The 17,936-nt window shown below is 44.8% G+C and overlaps 1 protein-coding gene across 1 annotated transcript in view; it reads right to left on the bottom strand.

Moving 5' to 3' along the window:
• LOC106591777 (ventricular zone-expressed PH domain-containing protein) overlaps positions 1–17,936 on the bottom strand; it is a 202,787-nt gene that overhangs the window by 156,803 nt on the left and 28,048 nt on the right. Inside the window, exon 4 of the mRNA XM_082956467.1 lies at positions 11,808–11,982. Within this exon, the coding sequence (XP_082812593.1) occupies positions 11,808–11,982 (175 nt within the window). The remainder of the gene's footprint in view (positions 1–11,807; positions 11,983–17,936) is intronic.

The raw sequence follows: 17,936 nt of genomic DNA, 5'->3' as shown, positions 1-17,936 counted from the left end.
TATGGGGAGTGGTACTCAGTAATGTGTTGTATTGGATTTCCCCAAAACATAACACTTTGTATTCTGGACAGGATGCATGTTTTGGAATATTTGTATTCTGTACAAGCTTCCTTCTTTTCACTCTGTCATTTAGGTTATTATTGTGGAGTAACTACCATGTTGTTGATCCATCCTCAGTTTTCTCTTATCACAGCCATTAAACTCTGTAACTGTTTTAAAGTCACCGTTGGCCTCATGGTGAAAACCCTGAGCGGTTTCCTTCCTCTCCGGTAACTGAGTTAGGAAGGACGCCTGTATCTTTGTATTGATACACCATCCAAAGTAATTTTCAGTGTCGGTTTTTTATTTTATTTTGACCCATCTACCAATAGGTGGCCTTCTTAGCGAGGCATTGGAAAACCTTCCTGGTCGTTATGGATTACTCTGTGTTTAAAATTCATTGCACGACTGAGGGACCTTACAGATAATTGTATGTGTGGGGTACAGAGATGAGGATAGTCTTTAAAAAATCATGTTAAACTCTATTATTGCACACAGAGTGAGTCCATGCAACTTATTATGTGACTTGTTAAGCACATGTTTACTGCTGAACTTATGTAGGCTTGCCATAAAGGGGTTGAATCCTTATTGACTCAAGACATTTCAGCTTAACATTTTTAATTAATTTGTAAAAAATTCCTAAAAACATAATTCCACTTTGACATTATGGGGTATTGTGTGTAGGCCAGCAGACAACAAATCTCAATTAAATCCATTTTAAATTCAGTCTGTAACACAACAACATGTGGAAAACATCAAGGGGTGTGAAAATATTCTGTATCTGATAATGAGGTAGGCCCCTGGGGGGTTTACTGTAGTTGCCTGTAAAACCTTAATGAGGTAGACCCCTGTGGGGTTTACTGTAGTTGCCTGTAAAACCTTAATGAGGTAGGCTCCTGTGGGGTTTACTGTAGTTGCCTGTAAAACCTTAATGAGGTAGTCCTGTGGGGTTTACTGTAGTTGCCTGTAAAACCTTAATGAGGTAGTCCTGTGGGGTTTACTGTAGTTGCCTGTAAAACCTTAATGAGGTAGTCCTGTGGGGTTTACTGTAGTTGCCTGTAAAACCTTAATGAGGTAGGCCCCTGTGGGGTTTACTGTAGTTGCCTGTAAAACCTTAATGAGGTAGTCCTGTGGGGTTTACTGTAGTTGCCTGTAAAACCTTAATGAGGTAGGCCCCTGTGGGGTTTACTGTAGTTGCCTGTAAAACCTTAATGAGGTAGGCCCTTGTGGGGTTTACTGTAGTTGCCTGTAAAACCTTAATGAGGTAGACCCCTGTGGGGTTTACTGTAGTTGCCTGTAAAACCTTAATGAGGTAGTCCTGTGGGGTTTACTGTAGTTGCCTGTAAAACCTTAATGAGGTAGTCCTGTGGGGTTTACTGTAGTTGCCTGTAAAACCTTAACACTGTGCCTGCCCCACTGCTAGCCAACGGAGAGGTTGAAAAACACATATACTGTACACATGTGGATCTCACACACACACACACACACACACACACACAGTGCTAGATCATTATCTGCTGCAGGTAACTGCCAAAATAAAGGAAACGCATAACAGCTTCAGTGTGTCTGGAACTCTATTGGAGGGATGCAGCATCACTCTGCAACGAGAAATACCATCATTTGCTGTTTCGTTGATGGTGGTGGAAAACGCTGTCTCAAGTGACGCTACAGAATTCAACTGGGCTAAGATCTTATGACTGACCCCCCCCCCCCCCACCTCACCCCCCCCTTCCTTTCTCCACAGTAACAAAGCACACAAGTACCCGGTGGATGTGCCAAAAAGTACAACATACAACAGTTGATAAAATGAAAATTGAACTTGACATAAGGAATGATGCATTTTTTACATTTTAGTCATTTAGCAGACGCTCTTATCCAGAGCAACTTACAGTAGTGAATGCATACATTTCATACAATTTCATACATTTTTTTTTTCTGCGCTGGCCCCCCATGGGAATCAAACCCACAACCCTGGCATTGCAAACACCATGCTCTACCAACTGAGCTACAGGGAAGGCGATGCCTTAAACAGAGACATTACACAGTAAATCATCAACACTGTTTCGCAGCAGATGGCACCTCAAACCAATAAAACATGACATTTAACCATGCCAGTATTAACTGGGGAGTGACAGCCATTTCCCAATACGCTGTCATGTAACTGTGTGTGTATGTGAGAACACAAAACAGTTGGAAAGCTTCGATAAGAGGGGATATGTTTATACTGAACAGTCATTTACCTTAGCACGGCAGTAACTGATTATGTGATGAGTGTTCACAAAATGGTGATTTCCAAAATGGTGATTTCCAAAATGGTGATTTCCAAAATGGTGTTCACAGAAGGGCCGCAGTGCACTGCATCACCCAGGTGGCCGCCACACACTAAAACTGGATGAGGTGAGTAACACAAACACACAATGTGTGTGAAGTGTTAGCTGACCGTGCGGGTCATGAAGTGTGTGAGCTATTCACACACACGCACACACACACACACACGCACACGCACCCACACAACACACACTGTTCACCTAATCCAGGATAATTTACAGGATAAACAAACGGCTAACCCTGAGTGCTTGATTTCATATGATGGGTCGTGGAGGTTGGAGAGAAGGGGGCCAGGATGGGGCCAGGACGGGGCCAGGACGGGGCCAGACATACTGTAGGTATGCTCCTGAAGGCACTTTCAGAAATGCATTAGTCCTTCTAGGAAAGGCCCTGTTAGAAGGCTCTCTTCCCCTGTAGTAGACTACTCACACCCTGCCGCATTAGACCTGTATGACAACACACACACACACACACACACACACACACACACACACACACACACACACACACACGACACACGCACACACACAGACACACAACACAGACCCGCAACACGCACACACACACAGACCCACAACACACACACACACACAGACCCACAACACACAGACCACACAGACTACTAGATCCTCTGTGGTAACCTCTACCAGCAGTTCTATTAATCAGTCTGGAGGGTTTCAGGACCGGGGGGCCAAACAGATCCCTAATGAGCAACACTAACGACAGTCCGGACTGGGGGGCCAAACAGATCAATAACGAGCAACACTAACGACAGTCCGGACTGGGGGGCCAAACAGATCAATAACGAGCAACACTAAAGACAGTCCGGACTGGGGGGCCAAACAGATCCCTAACGAGCAACACTAATGACAGTCCGGACTGGGGGGCCAAACAGATCCCTAACGAGCAACACTAACGACAGTCCGGACTGGGGGGCCAAACAGATCCCTAACGAGCAACACTAACGACAGTCCGGACTGAGGGGCCAAACAGATCCCTAACGAGCAACACTAATGACAGTCCGGACTGGGGGGCCAAACAGATCCCTAACGAGCAACACTAATGACAGTCCGGACTGGGGGGCCAAACAGATCCCTAACGAGCAACACTAACGACAGTCCGGACTGGGGGGCCAAACAGATCCCTAACGAGCAACACTAACGATAGTCCGGACTGGGGGGCCAAACAGATCCCTAACGAGCAACACTAATGACAGTCCGGACTGGGGGGCCAAACAGATCACCCTGGGGTAAACCACTAACGATGTCGAAGCATGTTTAAGAGGGTAACGAGGCGCTCTAACTGGGATCCTGGAGGAAGCAACATAATGAAGTGCCTAGGCACATGACCTCGAGCCTCAAAGTTGATGACTTCAGACTCGACTTGACAGAAAATAAAATAACTTGAGACTTGACTTGAACTTGGAGCCTCAAGACTCAGGACTCGACTAGAGACTGATGACACGCAGCCAGAGACGTGTAACAGCAGCATCGCAGATTGCCAAAAAAAACATGAAACAGATTGGCTCGTGAAATGCACACTTGGCCCTGGAGTAGCAAACTGTCAATTAATAGAAGTTGGTTGAGCTACAGCGGACTGGGGGGCCAAACAGAGGGAAGGGGAGAAGGTTTTGTGGGGTCGCGAGTACGAAACTGAATGGGAATTTTTCATACATATTTTAAATTGGCTACATGCATCTTATACTTATAGCGATTTGATCTGATTTCAGGCATAGGCCCACGGTATTGCACCAAATCATTGTCTAATTAAACATCTCATCTGTGCTTCAGAACCAACATGTTGCGTGTCTTGATTGTTGACCAATGAACAGCGATCAGCATTAGCGCACAAAGGTGTGCGTGAATATCCAGATTAGTGTTCAGAAAGCACTTGTTTTTATTTTCTCCGGTTTTGACTGCAAGCCTACGTTTATGTTATCCATGTAAAAGTGATCTACATATATACAGTACTAGGTATGAAGGTAAGACCCAGATGCATACACGTCGAATTAACAATGGTTTATCCAACAGGAGCAAGCAAAAGACAGGTCAAGGCAGCCAGGGGTCAGTAAACCAGAGGTGGGCAACGGTACCGGTCGGCAGGCAGGCTCAGGGTCAGGGTCAGGCAGAGTGGTCAGGCAGGAGGGCACAGTCAACACAGGCAAGGGTTAAAAACCAGGAGAGGGGAAGAAACATCCAGCGCCGACAGAGATGGCCGCCTCGCTTCGCGTTCCTAGGAAACTATGCAGTATTTTGTTTTTTACATACCCTACATTGCTCATCTCATATGTATATACTGTACTCTATACCATCTACTGCATCTTGCCTATGCTGTTCGGCCATCACTCATTCATATAGTTGTATGTACATATTCGTATTCATTCCTTTACACTTGTGTGTATAAGGTAGTTGTTGTGAAATTGTTAGGTTATATTACTTGTTAGATATTACTGCATGGTTGGAACTAGAAGCACAAGCATTTCACTACACTCGCATTAACATCTGCTAACCATGTGTATGTGACAAATAACATTTGATTTGATTTGATTTGAAAAGGAGAGACTGGGAAAAGCAGGAGCTGAGAACAAAAATGCTCGTTGACTTGACAAACAAGACAAACTGGCAACCGACAAACAGAGAACACAGGTATAAATACACAGGGGATAATGGGGAAGATGGACGACACCTGGAGGGGGGTGGAGACAAAGACAAGTGAAACAGATCAGGGTGTGACATACAGTTTAGCAATCTACTAAGTACCCATCTTTGCCAGAACAATAAAGTTAGGCTACCTGCCGATTTGATTGATAATTTTCATATTTCAGATTGCCCTTGGTAAGGTGGCTACTGGCTATATGTCTGAAGATAGCTGTAACATCACACTGGCTCCTGAGTGGCGCAGCGGTCTAAGGTACTCATCTAATTTTTTCTTAACTGACTTGCCTGGTTAAACAAATCAAATGGAATATTACGGGATGAAGATGTAGGCCTAACATATAATCTCATGAATTTATTACGATATTTGTGAGGAAGAAAGGGTCTACTCAGTTGGCAACGAGCCTACAGGCAGGCGGCCCTCCAACGTGACAGGCACGGTGCAGACAGACCTTGCTTTCCTTCTCGTGCGACCTCCATACAGACCTTATTATCCTGTTTTCCTGGACTCCAGAGGAGTGACAAGATGAATGACATGAATGACTTACATCTCAAAAACGTAGGTGTAAAATGCAGTTTATTTCTGTGTATTGCGCTATGTAAATGCATCACTGTTTACAGCTGTAATGACAGGCAACATTTGCGCAGCGATTGTACGTGCGCGCGAGGGGGGAGGGGGGGGCGCGAGCTTTGAACCACTCCTTTTTTTTGGGGGGGGGGGGGGGGGGGGGGGTCGCAGGTGAAAAAGTTTGAGAACCACTGAGCTAGCGAATAGATTGCTGATAGGATCGGATGCAGCGCAAATATCAAATTGTTTGGAGAGAGGATTGACATTAATAAATATTCAGCTCCAAATATTGTTTGGTGATCAAGATCAACTGTTTACCTTGTAAGCTCACCAGCAATGGGGCTTCAATTACTAGCATAGGCCTACTGGTCTTTTGGTATGAAATTACTTGAAATTGATGTGAAAATTGCATTTGGAATTTGTTGTTAAAATTCATTATTATATAATCAAAATATGTTGTATACAAAGTAATGAAAAGGCTGGTCTGGCAGCCTCAATACATAGACAAAAATGTGTAGTTGAACAAGTCATTGCTTGTATAGATTTTTTTTTTAACTTGACTTGAGACTTGACTTGAAAAAACTTGACAACTCGACTTGGACTTGACTCGAAACTCTGTGCCTTTTTTTCTCCACACAGTGTTGTGTGTTCCTTCCAAACAACACAACTTTAGTTTCATCTGTCCACAGAATAATTTGCCAGAAGTGCTGTGGAACATCCAGGTGCTCTTTTGCGAACTTCAGACGCGCAGCAATGTTTTTTTTGGACAGCAGTGGCTTCTTCCATGGTGTCCTCCCATGAACACCATTCTTGTTTAGTGTTTTACGTATTGTAGACTCATCAACAGAGATGTTAGCATCTTCCAGAGATTTCTGTAAGTCTTTAGCTGACACTCTAGGATTCTTCTTAACCTCATTGAGCATTCTGCGCTGTGCTCTTGCAGTCATCTTTGCAAGACGGCCACTCCCAGGGAGAGTAGCAACAGTGCTGAAATTTCTCCATTTATAGACAATTTGTCATACCGTGGACTGACTTTTAGAGATACTTTTGTAACACTTTCCAGCTTTATGCAAGGCAACAATTCTCAATCTTAGGCCTGCTGAGATCTCTTTTGTTTGAGGCATGGTTCACATCAGGCAATGCTTCTTGTAAATAGCAAACTCAAATTTTGTGAGTGTTTTTTATAGTGCAGGGCAGCTCTAACCAACATCTCCAATCTCGTCTCATTGATTCAACTCTAGCTTAGCTGACTCCTGACTCCAATTAGCTTTTGGAGAAGTCATTAGCCTAGGGGTTCACATACTTTTTCCAACCTACACTGTGAATGTTTAAAATATGTATTCAACATAGACAAGAAAAATACAGCACACTGTGTTTGTCTATTGTTGTGACTTGAAGTTGAAGATCAGATCAAATTTTAGGTACAATTTATGCAGAAAACCAGGTAATTTCAAAGGGTTCACATAATATTTCTTGCCACTGTATTTGGTAAACTATTTAAATGACTATTTATCAGTCTTATGGCTTGGGGGTAGAAGCTGTTCTGGGTCCTGTTGGAGAACAGACTTGGTGGCTCGGTACCGCTTGTCGTGCGGTAGCAGAGAAAAGAGTCTACGACTTGGGTGGCTGGAGTCTTTGACCATTTTTAGGGCCATCTTCTGACACCACCTGATATAGAGGTCATGGATGGCAGGGAGCTCGGCCCCAGTGATGTACTGGACTGTACGCACTACCCTCTGTAGCGCCTTGCAGTCGGATGTCAAGCAGTTGCCATACCAAGCGGTGATGTAGCCAGTCAAGATGCTCTCAATGGTGCACACCGTCGATGTGAACGAGAGCATGCTTGGCTGTCCGTTTCCTGTAGTCCACGATCAGCTTCTTTATCTTGTTGTCCTGGCACCACACTGCCAGGTCTGTGACCTCCTCCCTGTAGGTTGTCTCATCGTCGTCGGTGATCAGGCTTACCACTGTCATGTTGTCAGCAAACTTAATGATGGTGTTTCAGTCTATGACACTAATGGTGTTGAGCTGTAGTCATTGTAAAGCATTCTCACACAGGTGTTTCTCTTGTCCAGGAGGGAATGGGCAGTTTTGAGTGCAATAGAAACTACGTCATTTGTGGATATTTTGGAGCGGTATGTGAATTGGAGTGGATCCAGGGTGTCTGGGGTGATGGTGTTGATGTGAGCCATGACCAGCCTATCAAAGCATTTTATGGCTACATATGTGAGTGCTACGGGGCGACCGTTATTTATACAGGTTACAGTACCTTGGCGTTCGTGGGCACAGGCACTATAGTGGTCTGTTTATATAATGTAATCAGATCTTCAACACAAACCTAATATTATATAAAGGGAACCTCACTTTACAAATAACAAAAACAATTGGAAACTTATTTGTTTTATTTGATTTACAAAGTTATGGAACATCCATTTCCCCTGTGTGAAAAAGTAATTGCTCCTTTACACTCAATAACTGGTTGTGCAACCCTTAGCTGCCATGACTGCAACCAAACACTTCCTGTTGTTGTTGATCAGTCTCTCACATCGCTGTGGACAAATTTACTACTACTACTACTACTACTACTACTACTACTACTACTACCACTACAACTACATCTACTACTACTACTACTACATCTACTACTACTATTACCACCACTACAACTACATCTACTACTACTACTACTACTACTACCACCACTACAACTACATCTACTATTACCACCACTACAACTACTACTACTACTACATTTACAACTACTACATCCACTACTACTATTACCACCACTACAACTACATCTACTACTACTATTACCACCACTACAACTACATCTACTACTACAACTACATCTACTACAACTACATCTACTACTACAACTACATCTACTACTACTACTATTACCACCACTACAACTACATCTACTACTAATATTACCACCACTACATCTAATACTAATAATACTAATATTACTAATACTAATACTACTACTAATACTACTACTAATACTACTACTACTACTACTACTACATCTACTACTACTATTACCACCACTACAACTACATCTACTACTACTACTACTACTACCACCACTACAACTACATCTACTATTACCACCACTACAACTACTACTACTACTACATTTACAACTACTACATCCACTACTACTATTACCACCACTACAACTACATCTACTACTACTATTACCACCACTACAACTACATCTACTACTACAACTACATCTACTACAACTACATCTACTACTACAACTACATCTACTACTACTACTATTACCACCACTACAACTACATCTACTACTAATATTACCACCACTACATCTAATACTAATAATACTAATATTACTAATACTAATACTAATACTACTACTACTACTAATACTAATACTAATACTACTACTACTACTACTACTACTACTACTAATACTACTGCTACTACTACTACTACTACTGCTATTACTACTACTACTACTGCTATTACTACTACTATTACTACTACTACTGCTGCTGCTATTACTACTGCTACTACTGCTACTACTGCTACTACTGCTACTACTGCTACTACTGCTAATTTACCTCTACACTCTTAGAAACAGGGTTCCAAAAGGGTTCTTCGGCTGTCAACATAGAATAACCCTTTTTGGTTCTATTGGAGAACACTTTATGGTTCCAGGTAGAACCCTTTTCGGTAATGGAAAAGGTTCTACATGGAACCCAAAAAGTTATAAGTGGAACCAAAAAGGGTTATTCAAAGGTTTCTCCTATGGGGACAGCTGAAGTAACTTTTTAGGTTCTAGATGCGACCTTTATTTCTAAGTGTCCCTCTTTAGTTTTATCAGTGGAGTTCAGTCCACTGACTGACCTCAACCCAGAAGTCTAATGTAAACATTCATATCAACCTGCACAAACACAGTCTAAATTAGACTGGATCTCTTGAGGCCTTATGAAAACCTTCATTGGCCCTCTACTGCGCATGCACACACACACACACACACACACACACACACACACTCCTCCCTGACTCTCTCTCCTGAGTCTTATATAGGGAGTAATGGCTACAGCGCTGCTGGGAGATCCTTATCTGTCCAGGGCAGTGGGGCCCGGCCTACACAGCCTGTTTAGAGCCTGAGCCTGTCCAGCTCCAACACATAAGACAGCTGTAGCAAGGGGTGGGTTTGTAAACCTAAGCCACAGATCTGAGGGCCTCTTAAGAGTAATCCCTCAGCTAGGCAGGCTAGAAGCCATGCTGCTCTGTCTGGCCTGAGGAATGAAAGGCCTTAAACAAAGCAAGTCAGACATAACATACTGTCTGGCCAGAAGAATGAAAGGCCTTAATAAACAAGGCAAGTCAGACAAGACACACACTGGTCTCTTTCAACTGCCTCTTCTGATTAGATTTTATTACGCACTTCCGAATAGAAACAACTAAACACATATCATGACTGAAATGAGTATTGGGCTGGGAATGAAGTACATCCTGAGGACTCTGGTTGATGTGGGATAGAGTGTGTGTTTGGTTATTATACGACACCAGAGCCCTAGACACCAGGGCCCTAGACACCAGGGCCCTAGACACCAGGGCCCTAGACACCAGGGCCCTAGACACCAGGGCCCTAGACACCAGGGCCCTAGACACCAGGGCCCTAGGCACCAGGGCCCTAGGCACCAGGGCCCTAGGCACCAGGGCCCTAGGCACCAGGGCCCTAGACACCAGAGCCCTAGACACCAGGGCCCTAGACACCAGTGCCCTAGACACCAGTGCCCTAGACACCAGAGCCCTAGGCACCAGGGCCCTAGGCACCAGGGCCCTAGACACCAGAGCCCTAGACAACAGGGCCCTAGACACCAGGGCCCTAGACACCAGGGCCCTAGACACCAGAGCCCTAGACACCAGAGCCCTAGACACCAGGGCCCTAGACACCAGGGCTCTAGACACCAGGGCTCTAGACACCAGAGCCCTAGACACCAGGGCCCTAGACCCAGAGCCCTAGACACCAGGGCCCTAGACACCAGAGCTCTAGACACCAGGGCCCTAGACACCAGGGCCCTAGACACCAGGGCCCTAGACACCAGGGCCATAGGCACCAGGGCCCTAGGCACCAGGGCCCTAGGCACCAGAGCCCTAGGCATCAGGGCCCTAGACACCAGAGCCCTAGACACCAGGGCCCTAGACACCAGGGCCCTAGACACCAGGGCCCTAGGCACCAGAGCCCTAGGCACCAGGGCCCTAGGCACCAGAGCCCTAAACACCAGAGCCCTAAACACCAGAGCCATAGGCACCAGGGCCCTAGGCACCAGGGCCCTAGACACCAGGGCCCTAGACACCAGGGCCATAGGCACCAGGGCCCTAGGCACCAGGGCCCTAGGCACCAGAGCCCTAGGCATCAGGGCCCTAGACACCAGAGCCCTAGACACCAGGGCCCTAGACACCAGGGCCCTAGACACCAGGGCCCTAGACACCAGAGCCCTAGGCACCAGAGCCCTAGGCACCAGGGCCCTAGGCACCAGGGCCCTAGACAACAGGGCCCTAGACACCAGGGCCCTAGACACCAGGGCCCTAGACACCAGGGCCCTAGACACCAGAGCCCTAGACACCAGAGCCCTAAACACCAGAGCTCTAAACGAGTGTACATAACATTAGCTCTTTCCATGACATAGACTGACCAGGTGAAAGTTATGATCCCTTAGTGATGTCACTTGTTAAATCCACTTCAATCCATTTTAAGCCTTGAGACAATTGAGACATGGATTGTGTGCCATTCAGAGGGTGAATGGGCAAGACAAAATATGTAAATGCCTTTGAACAGGGTATGGTTGTAGGTGCCAGGCGCACCGGTTTGAGTGTGTCAAGAACTACAAAGCTGCTGGGTTTTTCACACTCAACAGTTTCCTGTGTGTATCAAGAACGGTCCATCACCCAAAGGACATCCAGCCAACTTGACACAACTGTGGGAAGCATTGGAGTCAACATGGGCCAGCATCCCTGTGGAACGCTTTCAACACCTTATGGAGTCCATGCCCCGATGAATTGAGGCTGTTCTGAGGGCAAAAAGGAGGGATGCAACTCAATATTAGGAAGGTGTTCCTAATGTTTTGTACACTCAGTGTATGTATGTGTGTGTGTGTGTGTGTGTGTGTGTGTGTGTGTGTGTGTGTGTGTGTGTGTGTGTGTGTGTGTGTGTGTGTGTGTGTGTGTCCTACCTCCCAGCACGCTGCAGGTGATAGCCTCTGTGTGTTCAGCCAGTAGTTCAGCCTTAGCCATGGCAGCCAGAGAGAGATAACTGGACATGTTTCTACTGAGCTCTCTGTTGCCTCTCTGTAGAAACCTCACTGCCACCGGCACTGCTAGAGCCATCACTGGGGGACGACTGTAGTTCTGTAGGAGGGAGAGACAGGGAGAAGAGAGAGAGACAGGGAGAAGAGAGAGAGAGACAGGGAGAAGAGAGAGAGAGAGACAGCGAGAAGAGAGAGAGAGACAGAGAATTCAAAAATATACTTTGTGTACAACGCAAAAATCCCAAACAATATGCAGAGCAGAATGAGGACTATATCCACTAGTTATCAACATCCAGAAAATAGACCTTCAATTCTACAACCACCTAAAAGGAGGTGATGCTCACACATTCCACCACAAAGCCCTGACCTACAGAGAGATGAACCTGGAGAAGAGTCCCCACAGAGCCCTGACCTACAGAGAGATGAACCTGGAGACACACCCCACAGAGCCCTGACCTACAGAGAGATGGACCTGGAGAAGAGTCCCCACAGAGCCCTGACCTACAGAGAGATGAACCTGGAGAAGAGTCCCCTCAGAGCCCTGACCTACAGAGAGATGAACCTGGAGACACACCCCACAGAGCCCTGACCTACAGAGAGATGGACCTGGAGAAGAGTCCCCTCAGAGCCCTGACCTACAGAGAGATGAACCTGGAGAAGAGTCCCCTCAGAGCCCTGACCTACAGAGAGATGAACCTGGAGACACACCCCTCAGAGCCCTGACCTACAGAGAGATGAACCTGGAGAAGAGTCCCCTCAGAGCCCTGACCTACAGAGAGATGAACCTGGAGACACACCCCACAGAGCCCTGACCTACAGAGAGATGAACCTGGAGAAGAGTCCCCTCAGAGCCCTGACCTACAGAGAGATGAACCTGGAGAAGAGTCCCCTCAGAGCCCTGACCTACAGAGAGATGAACCTGGAGAAGAGTCCCCTCAGAGCCCTGACCTACAGAGAGATGAACCTGGAGACACACCCCTCAGAGCCCTGACCTACAGAGAGATGAACCTGGAGAAGAGTCCCCTCAGAGCCCTGACCTACAGAGAGATGAACCTAGAGAAGAGTCCCCTCAGCCAGCTGGTCCTGGGGCTCTGTTCACAAACACACCCCACAGAGTCATCACCTACAGAAAGATGAACCTGGAGAAGAGTCCCCTCAGCCAGCTGGTTCTTGGGCTCTGTTCACAAACACAAACACACCCCACAGAGACCCAGGACAACAACACATTTAGACCACACCAAATCATGAGAAAACATCAACCAAAAAATTGAAGCCAATTGGAATGCTATCTAAACAGTCCCTAAACAGAGAGTACACAGTGGCAGAATACCTGACCACTGTGACTGACCCAAAATTAAGGAAACCTTGGACTATGTACAGACTCAGTGAGCATAGCCTTGCTATTGAGAAAGGCCGCCGTAGGCAGACCTGGCTCTCAAGAGAAGACAGTCTATGTGCCGTGCATACTGTCCACAAAATGAGGTGGAAACTGAGCTGCACTTCCTAACCTCCTACCAAATGTATGACCATATTAGAGACACATATTTCTCTCAGGTTACACAGACCCACAAATAATTTGAAAACAAATCAAACATTTATAAACTCTCATATCTCCCATGTGTGCCATCACAGCAGTAAGATGTGTGGCCCGTTGCCATGAGAAAAGGGAAACCAGTGGAACACAAACAACATTATAAATACAACTTATATTTATCTGGTTATTTTACCTTTTATACTTCAACTATGTGCACATTGTTACAACACATAGCCACTAATATAACATTTGAAATGTCTATATTCTTTTAAAAATGTTGTGAGTGTACTGTTTACTAATGTTTCCCTTGTTTACTTCCCTTTTGTTTATTGTCTATTCCATTTGCTTTGGCAATGTTGACTGTTACTGAAACAATGAAACAATATGTTTCCATGCCAATAAAGCCCTTTGAATTTAATTAAGACAGACAGACAGACAGACAGACAGACAGACAGACAGACAGACAGACAGACAGACAGACAGACAGACAGACAGACAGACAGACAGACAGACAGACAGACAGACAGACAGACAGACAGACAGACAGACAGACAGACAGACAGACAGACAGACAGACAGACAGACAGACAGACAGACAGACAGACAGACAGACAGACAGACAGACAGACAGACAGACAGACAGACAGACAGACAGACAGACAGACAGACAGACAGACAGACAGACAGACAGACAGACAGACAGACAGACAGACAGACAGACAGACAGACAGACAGCATTTCAGAGTCAGAACATTGTGTTAGTGAAGAATTCAACTCCACAAGGCTGTGTGATGTGTAATATAATATGGTTATTTAGAAGACACATTAATCCCATCAAGCTAACATTGATATATATTCATACTGAAACATGTATCATGTGCGTGTGTGTATCTGTGTGTGTGTGTGTGTGTGTGTGTGTGTGTGTGTGTGTGTGTGTGTGTGTGTGTGTGTGTGTGTGTGTGTGTGTGTGTGTGTGTGTGCGCGTGTGTGTATGTGCGCGTGTGTGCGCGTGTGTGTGTGTCCATTCTCTTTAGGGCCTAGATGGACCCTTAGTGACGCACATTGACAATTTAAGAGAACAGAACAGAATAGAATAGAACAGAATAGAACAAAATAGAACAGAACAGGACAGAATAGAACAGGACAGAATAGAACAGGACAGAATAGAACAGGACAGGACAGAATAGAACAGGACAGAATAGAACAGGACAGAACAGAATAGACCAGAACAGAATAGAACAGAACAGAATAGAACAGAATAGAACAGGACAGAATAGAACAGGACAGAATAGACCAGAACAGAACAGAATAGAACAGAACAGAATAGACCAGAACAGAACAGAACAGAATAGAACAGGACAGAATAGAACAGGACAGAATAGACCAGAACAGAATAGAACAGAACAAAATAGAACAGAATAGACCAGAACAGAATAGAACAAAATAGAACAGAACAGGACAGAATAGAACAGGACAGAATAGAACAGAACAGAATTGAACAGAATAGAACAGGACAGAATTGAACAGAATAGAACAGGACAGAATTGAACAGAACAGAACAGAATAGAACAGGACAGAATAGACCAGAACAGAACAGAATAGAACAGAATAGAACAGAACAAAATAGAACAGAACAGAATAGACCAGAACAGAATAGAACAAAATAGAACAGAACAGGACAGAATAGAACAGGACAGAATTGAACAGAACAGAACAGAATAGAACAGGACAGAATAGACCAGAACAGAACAGAATAGAACAGAACAGAACAGAATAGAACAGAACAGAATAGAACAGAACAGAATTGAACAGAACAGAATAGAACAAAATAGAACAGAACAGGACAGAATAGAACAGGACAGAATAGAACAGAACAGAATTGAACAGAATTGAACAGAACAGAACAGAATAGAACAGGACAGAATAGACCAGAACAGAACAGAATAGAACAGAACAGAACAGAATAGAACAGAACAGAATAGAACAGGACAGAATAGAACAGGACAGAATAGACCAGAATAGAACAGAATAGACCAGAACAGAACAGGACAGAATAGAACAGAATAGAACAGAATAGAACAGAATAGAACAGAATAGAACAGGACAGAACAGAATAGAACAGAATAGAACAGCGACAGAAGCAGGAAGCGGTAGAACAGGACAGAATAGAACAGAATAGAACAGAATAGAACAGGACAGAACAGAATAGAACAGAATAGAACAGGACAGAACAGAATAGAACAGAATAGAACAGGACAGAATTGAACAGAATAGAACAGAATAGAACAGGACAGAATAGAACAGAATAGAACAGGACAGAACAGAATAGAACAGAATAGAACAGGACAGAATTGAACAGAACAGAACAGAATAGAACAGGACAGAATTGAACAGAACAGAACAGAATAGAACAGAATAGAACAGGACAGAATTGAACAGAACAGAACAGAACAGAACAGAATAGAACAGAATAGAACAGAACAGAATTGAACAGAATAGAATAGAACAGAACAGAATAGACCAGAACAGAACAGAATAGAACAGGACAGGACAGAATAGAACAGAACAGAACAGAACAGAATAGAACAGGACAGAATAGAACAGAACAGAATAGACCAGAACAGAATTGAACAGAATAGAACAGGACAGAATTGAACAGAACAGAACAGAATAGAACAGAATAGAACAGAATAGAATAGAACAAAATAGAACAAAATAGAACAGAACAGGACAGAACAGAACAGGACAGAATAGAACAGGACAGAATAGACCAGAACAGAATAGAACAGAATAGCACAGAATAGAATAGAACAGAACAGAATTGAACAGAATAGAACAGGACAGAATTGAACAGAACAGAACCAAATAGACCAGAACAGAACAGAATATAACGGAATAGAATAGAACAGCTTCTTTACATAAAACTCATTTCTGAGCTCAAGGAGAGTGTATGTTTCTCTGCATGTAGACAGTGGTGTCCCAGGGCCTAATTTAACATCCACTAGCACCCCCAGGGGGATGGTTAAGGAACATTTGGAAGGACTAGATATCGAAAGGAAAGGGAAGGGGGATATTAGTCAGTTGTACAACTGAATGCATTCAATTGAAATGTGTTTTCTGCATTTAACCCAACCCCTCTGAATCAGAGAGGTGCGGGGGGCTGCCTTAATCGACATCCACGTCATCGGCGCCCGGGGAACATTAGGTTAACTGCCTTGTTCAGGGGCAGAACGACATGGCAAAAGTGTTGAGTAACTGTCCAACTGTTGTTCTGAAGAACTACATTGTTTCAAGCCTTTTTAAACCAGTTGTGTAAACGCTTGGCACAAACAACGCCCTAGTCGACCAGAATCAGAACCAGTGACCACTGAGTTAGAGCGTCTATCTTCTATTTTACCAGGCAAGTCAGTTAAGAACAAATTCTTATTATCCAACGACGGCCTACCCCGGCCAAACCCTCCACTAACCTGGACCACGCTGGGCTAATTGTGCGCGGCCCACTAGGACTCCCGATCACGGACGGTTGTGATACAGCGTGGGCTCTAGCTAGGGTCTGTAGTAACACCTCTACCACTGCGATGCAGTGCCTTAGACCTCTGTGCCACTCAGGACACAAATCACCATAAGACAAACACTGAAACAAACCCAAACAACTACACCTTACTCTAACACTCTGTCTAAAACATAAGTGGACATATCTTTAGAGCTGATGAGCTACAGTACGGTATTGTTGAAAGGGATAAACGCTAAAATCATATTCATTACTATAATAGTGTCATACTTTTGTACTTCCAGCAGGTGGCAGTGCAAACAAAGCTTTCTGTCTGCATGTCCAAGAGTCTTACTACAAACAACAGCAAAGCCCTCTCTCTGGTGATATGAGTCACACACACACACACACACACACACACACACACACACACACACACACACACACACACACACACACACACACACACACACACACACACACACACACACACACACACACACACACACACACACACACACACACACACACACACACACACACACACACACACACACACACCGTCCTATTAGAGTGAGTCACTGTAATATCAGACTGCTCTCAGATCAGGAGGGAGGCAGGTAGTCTAGTGGTTAGAGTGTGGAGGAGGCAGGTAGCCTAGTGGTTAGAGTGTAGAGGAGGTAGGTAGCCTAGTGGTTAGAGTGTAGAGGAGGCAGGTAGCCTAGTGGTTAGAGTGTAGAGGAGGCAGGTAGCCTAGTGGTTGGAGTGTAGAGGAGGCCGTTAGCCTAGTGGTTAGAGTGTAGAGGAGGCAGGTAGCCTAGTGGTTAGAGTGTAGAGGAGGCAGGTAGACTAGTGGTTAGAGTGTAGAGGAGGCAGGTAGACTAGTGGTTAGAGTGTAGAGGAGGCAGGTAGCCTAGTGGTTAGAGTGTAGAGGAGGCAGGTAGCCTAGTGGTTAGAGTGTAGAGGAGGCAGGTAGCCTAGTGGTTAGAGAGTAGAGGTGGCAGGTAGCCTAGTGGTTAGAGAGTAGAGG

The sequence above is a fragment of the Salmo salar genome, chromosome 09 (genome assembly GCF_965601325.2).
Source record: "Salmo salar chromosome 09, fSalSal1, whole genome shotgun sequence".
Lineage (NCBI taxonomy): Eukaryota > Metazoa > Chordata > Actinopteri > Salmoniformes > Salmonidae > Salmo > Salmo salar.
Note: the sequence above shows the minus strand (reverse complement) of the source record. Positions and strands in the feature narration are given on the sequence as shown.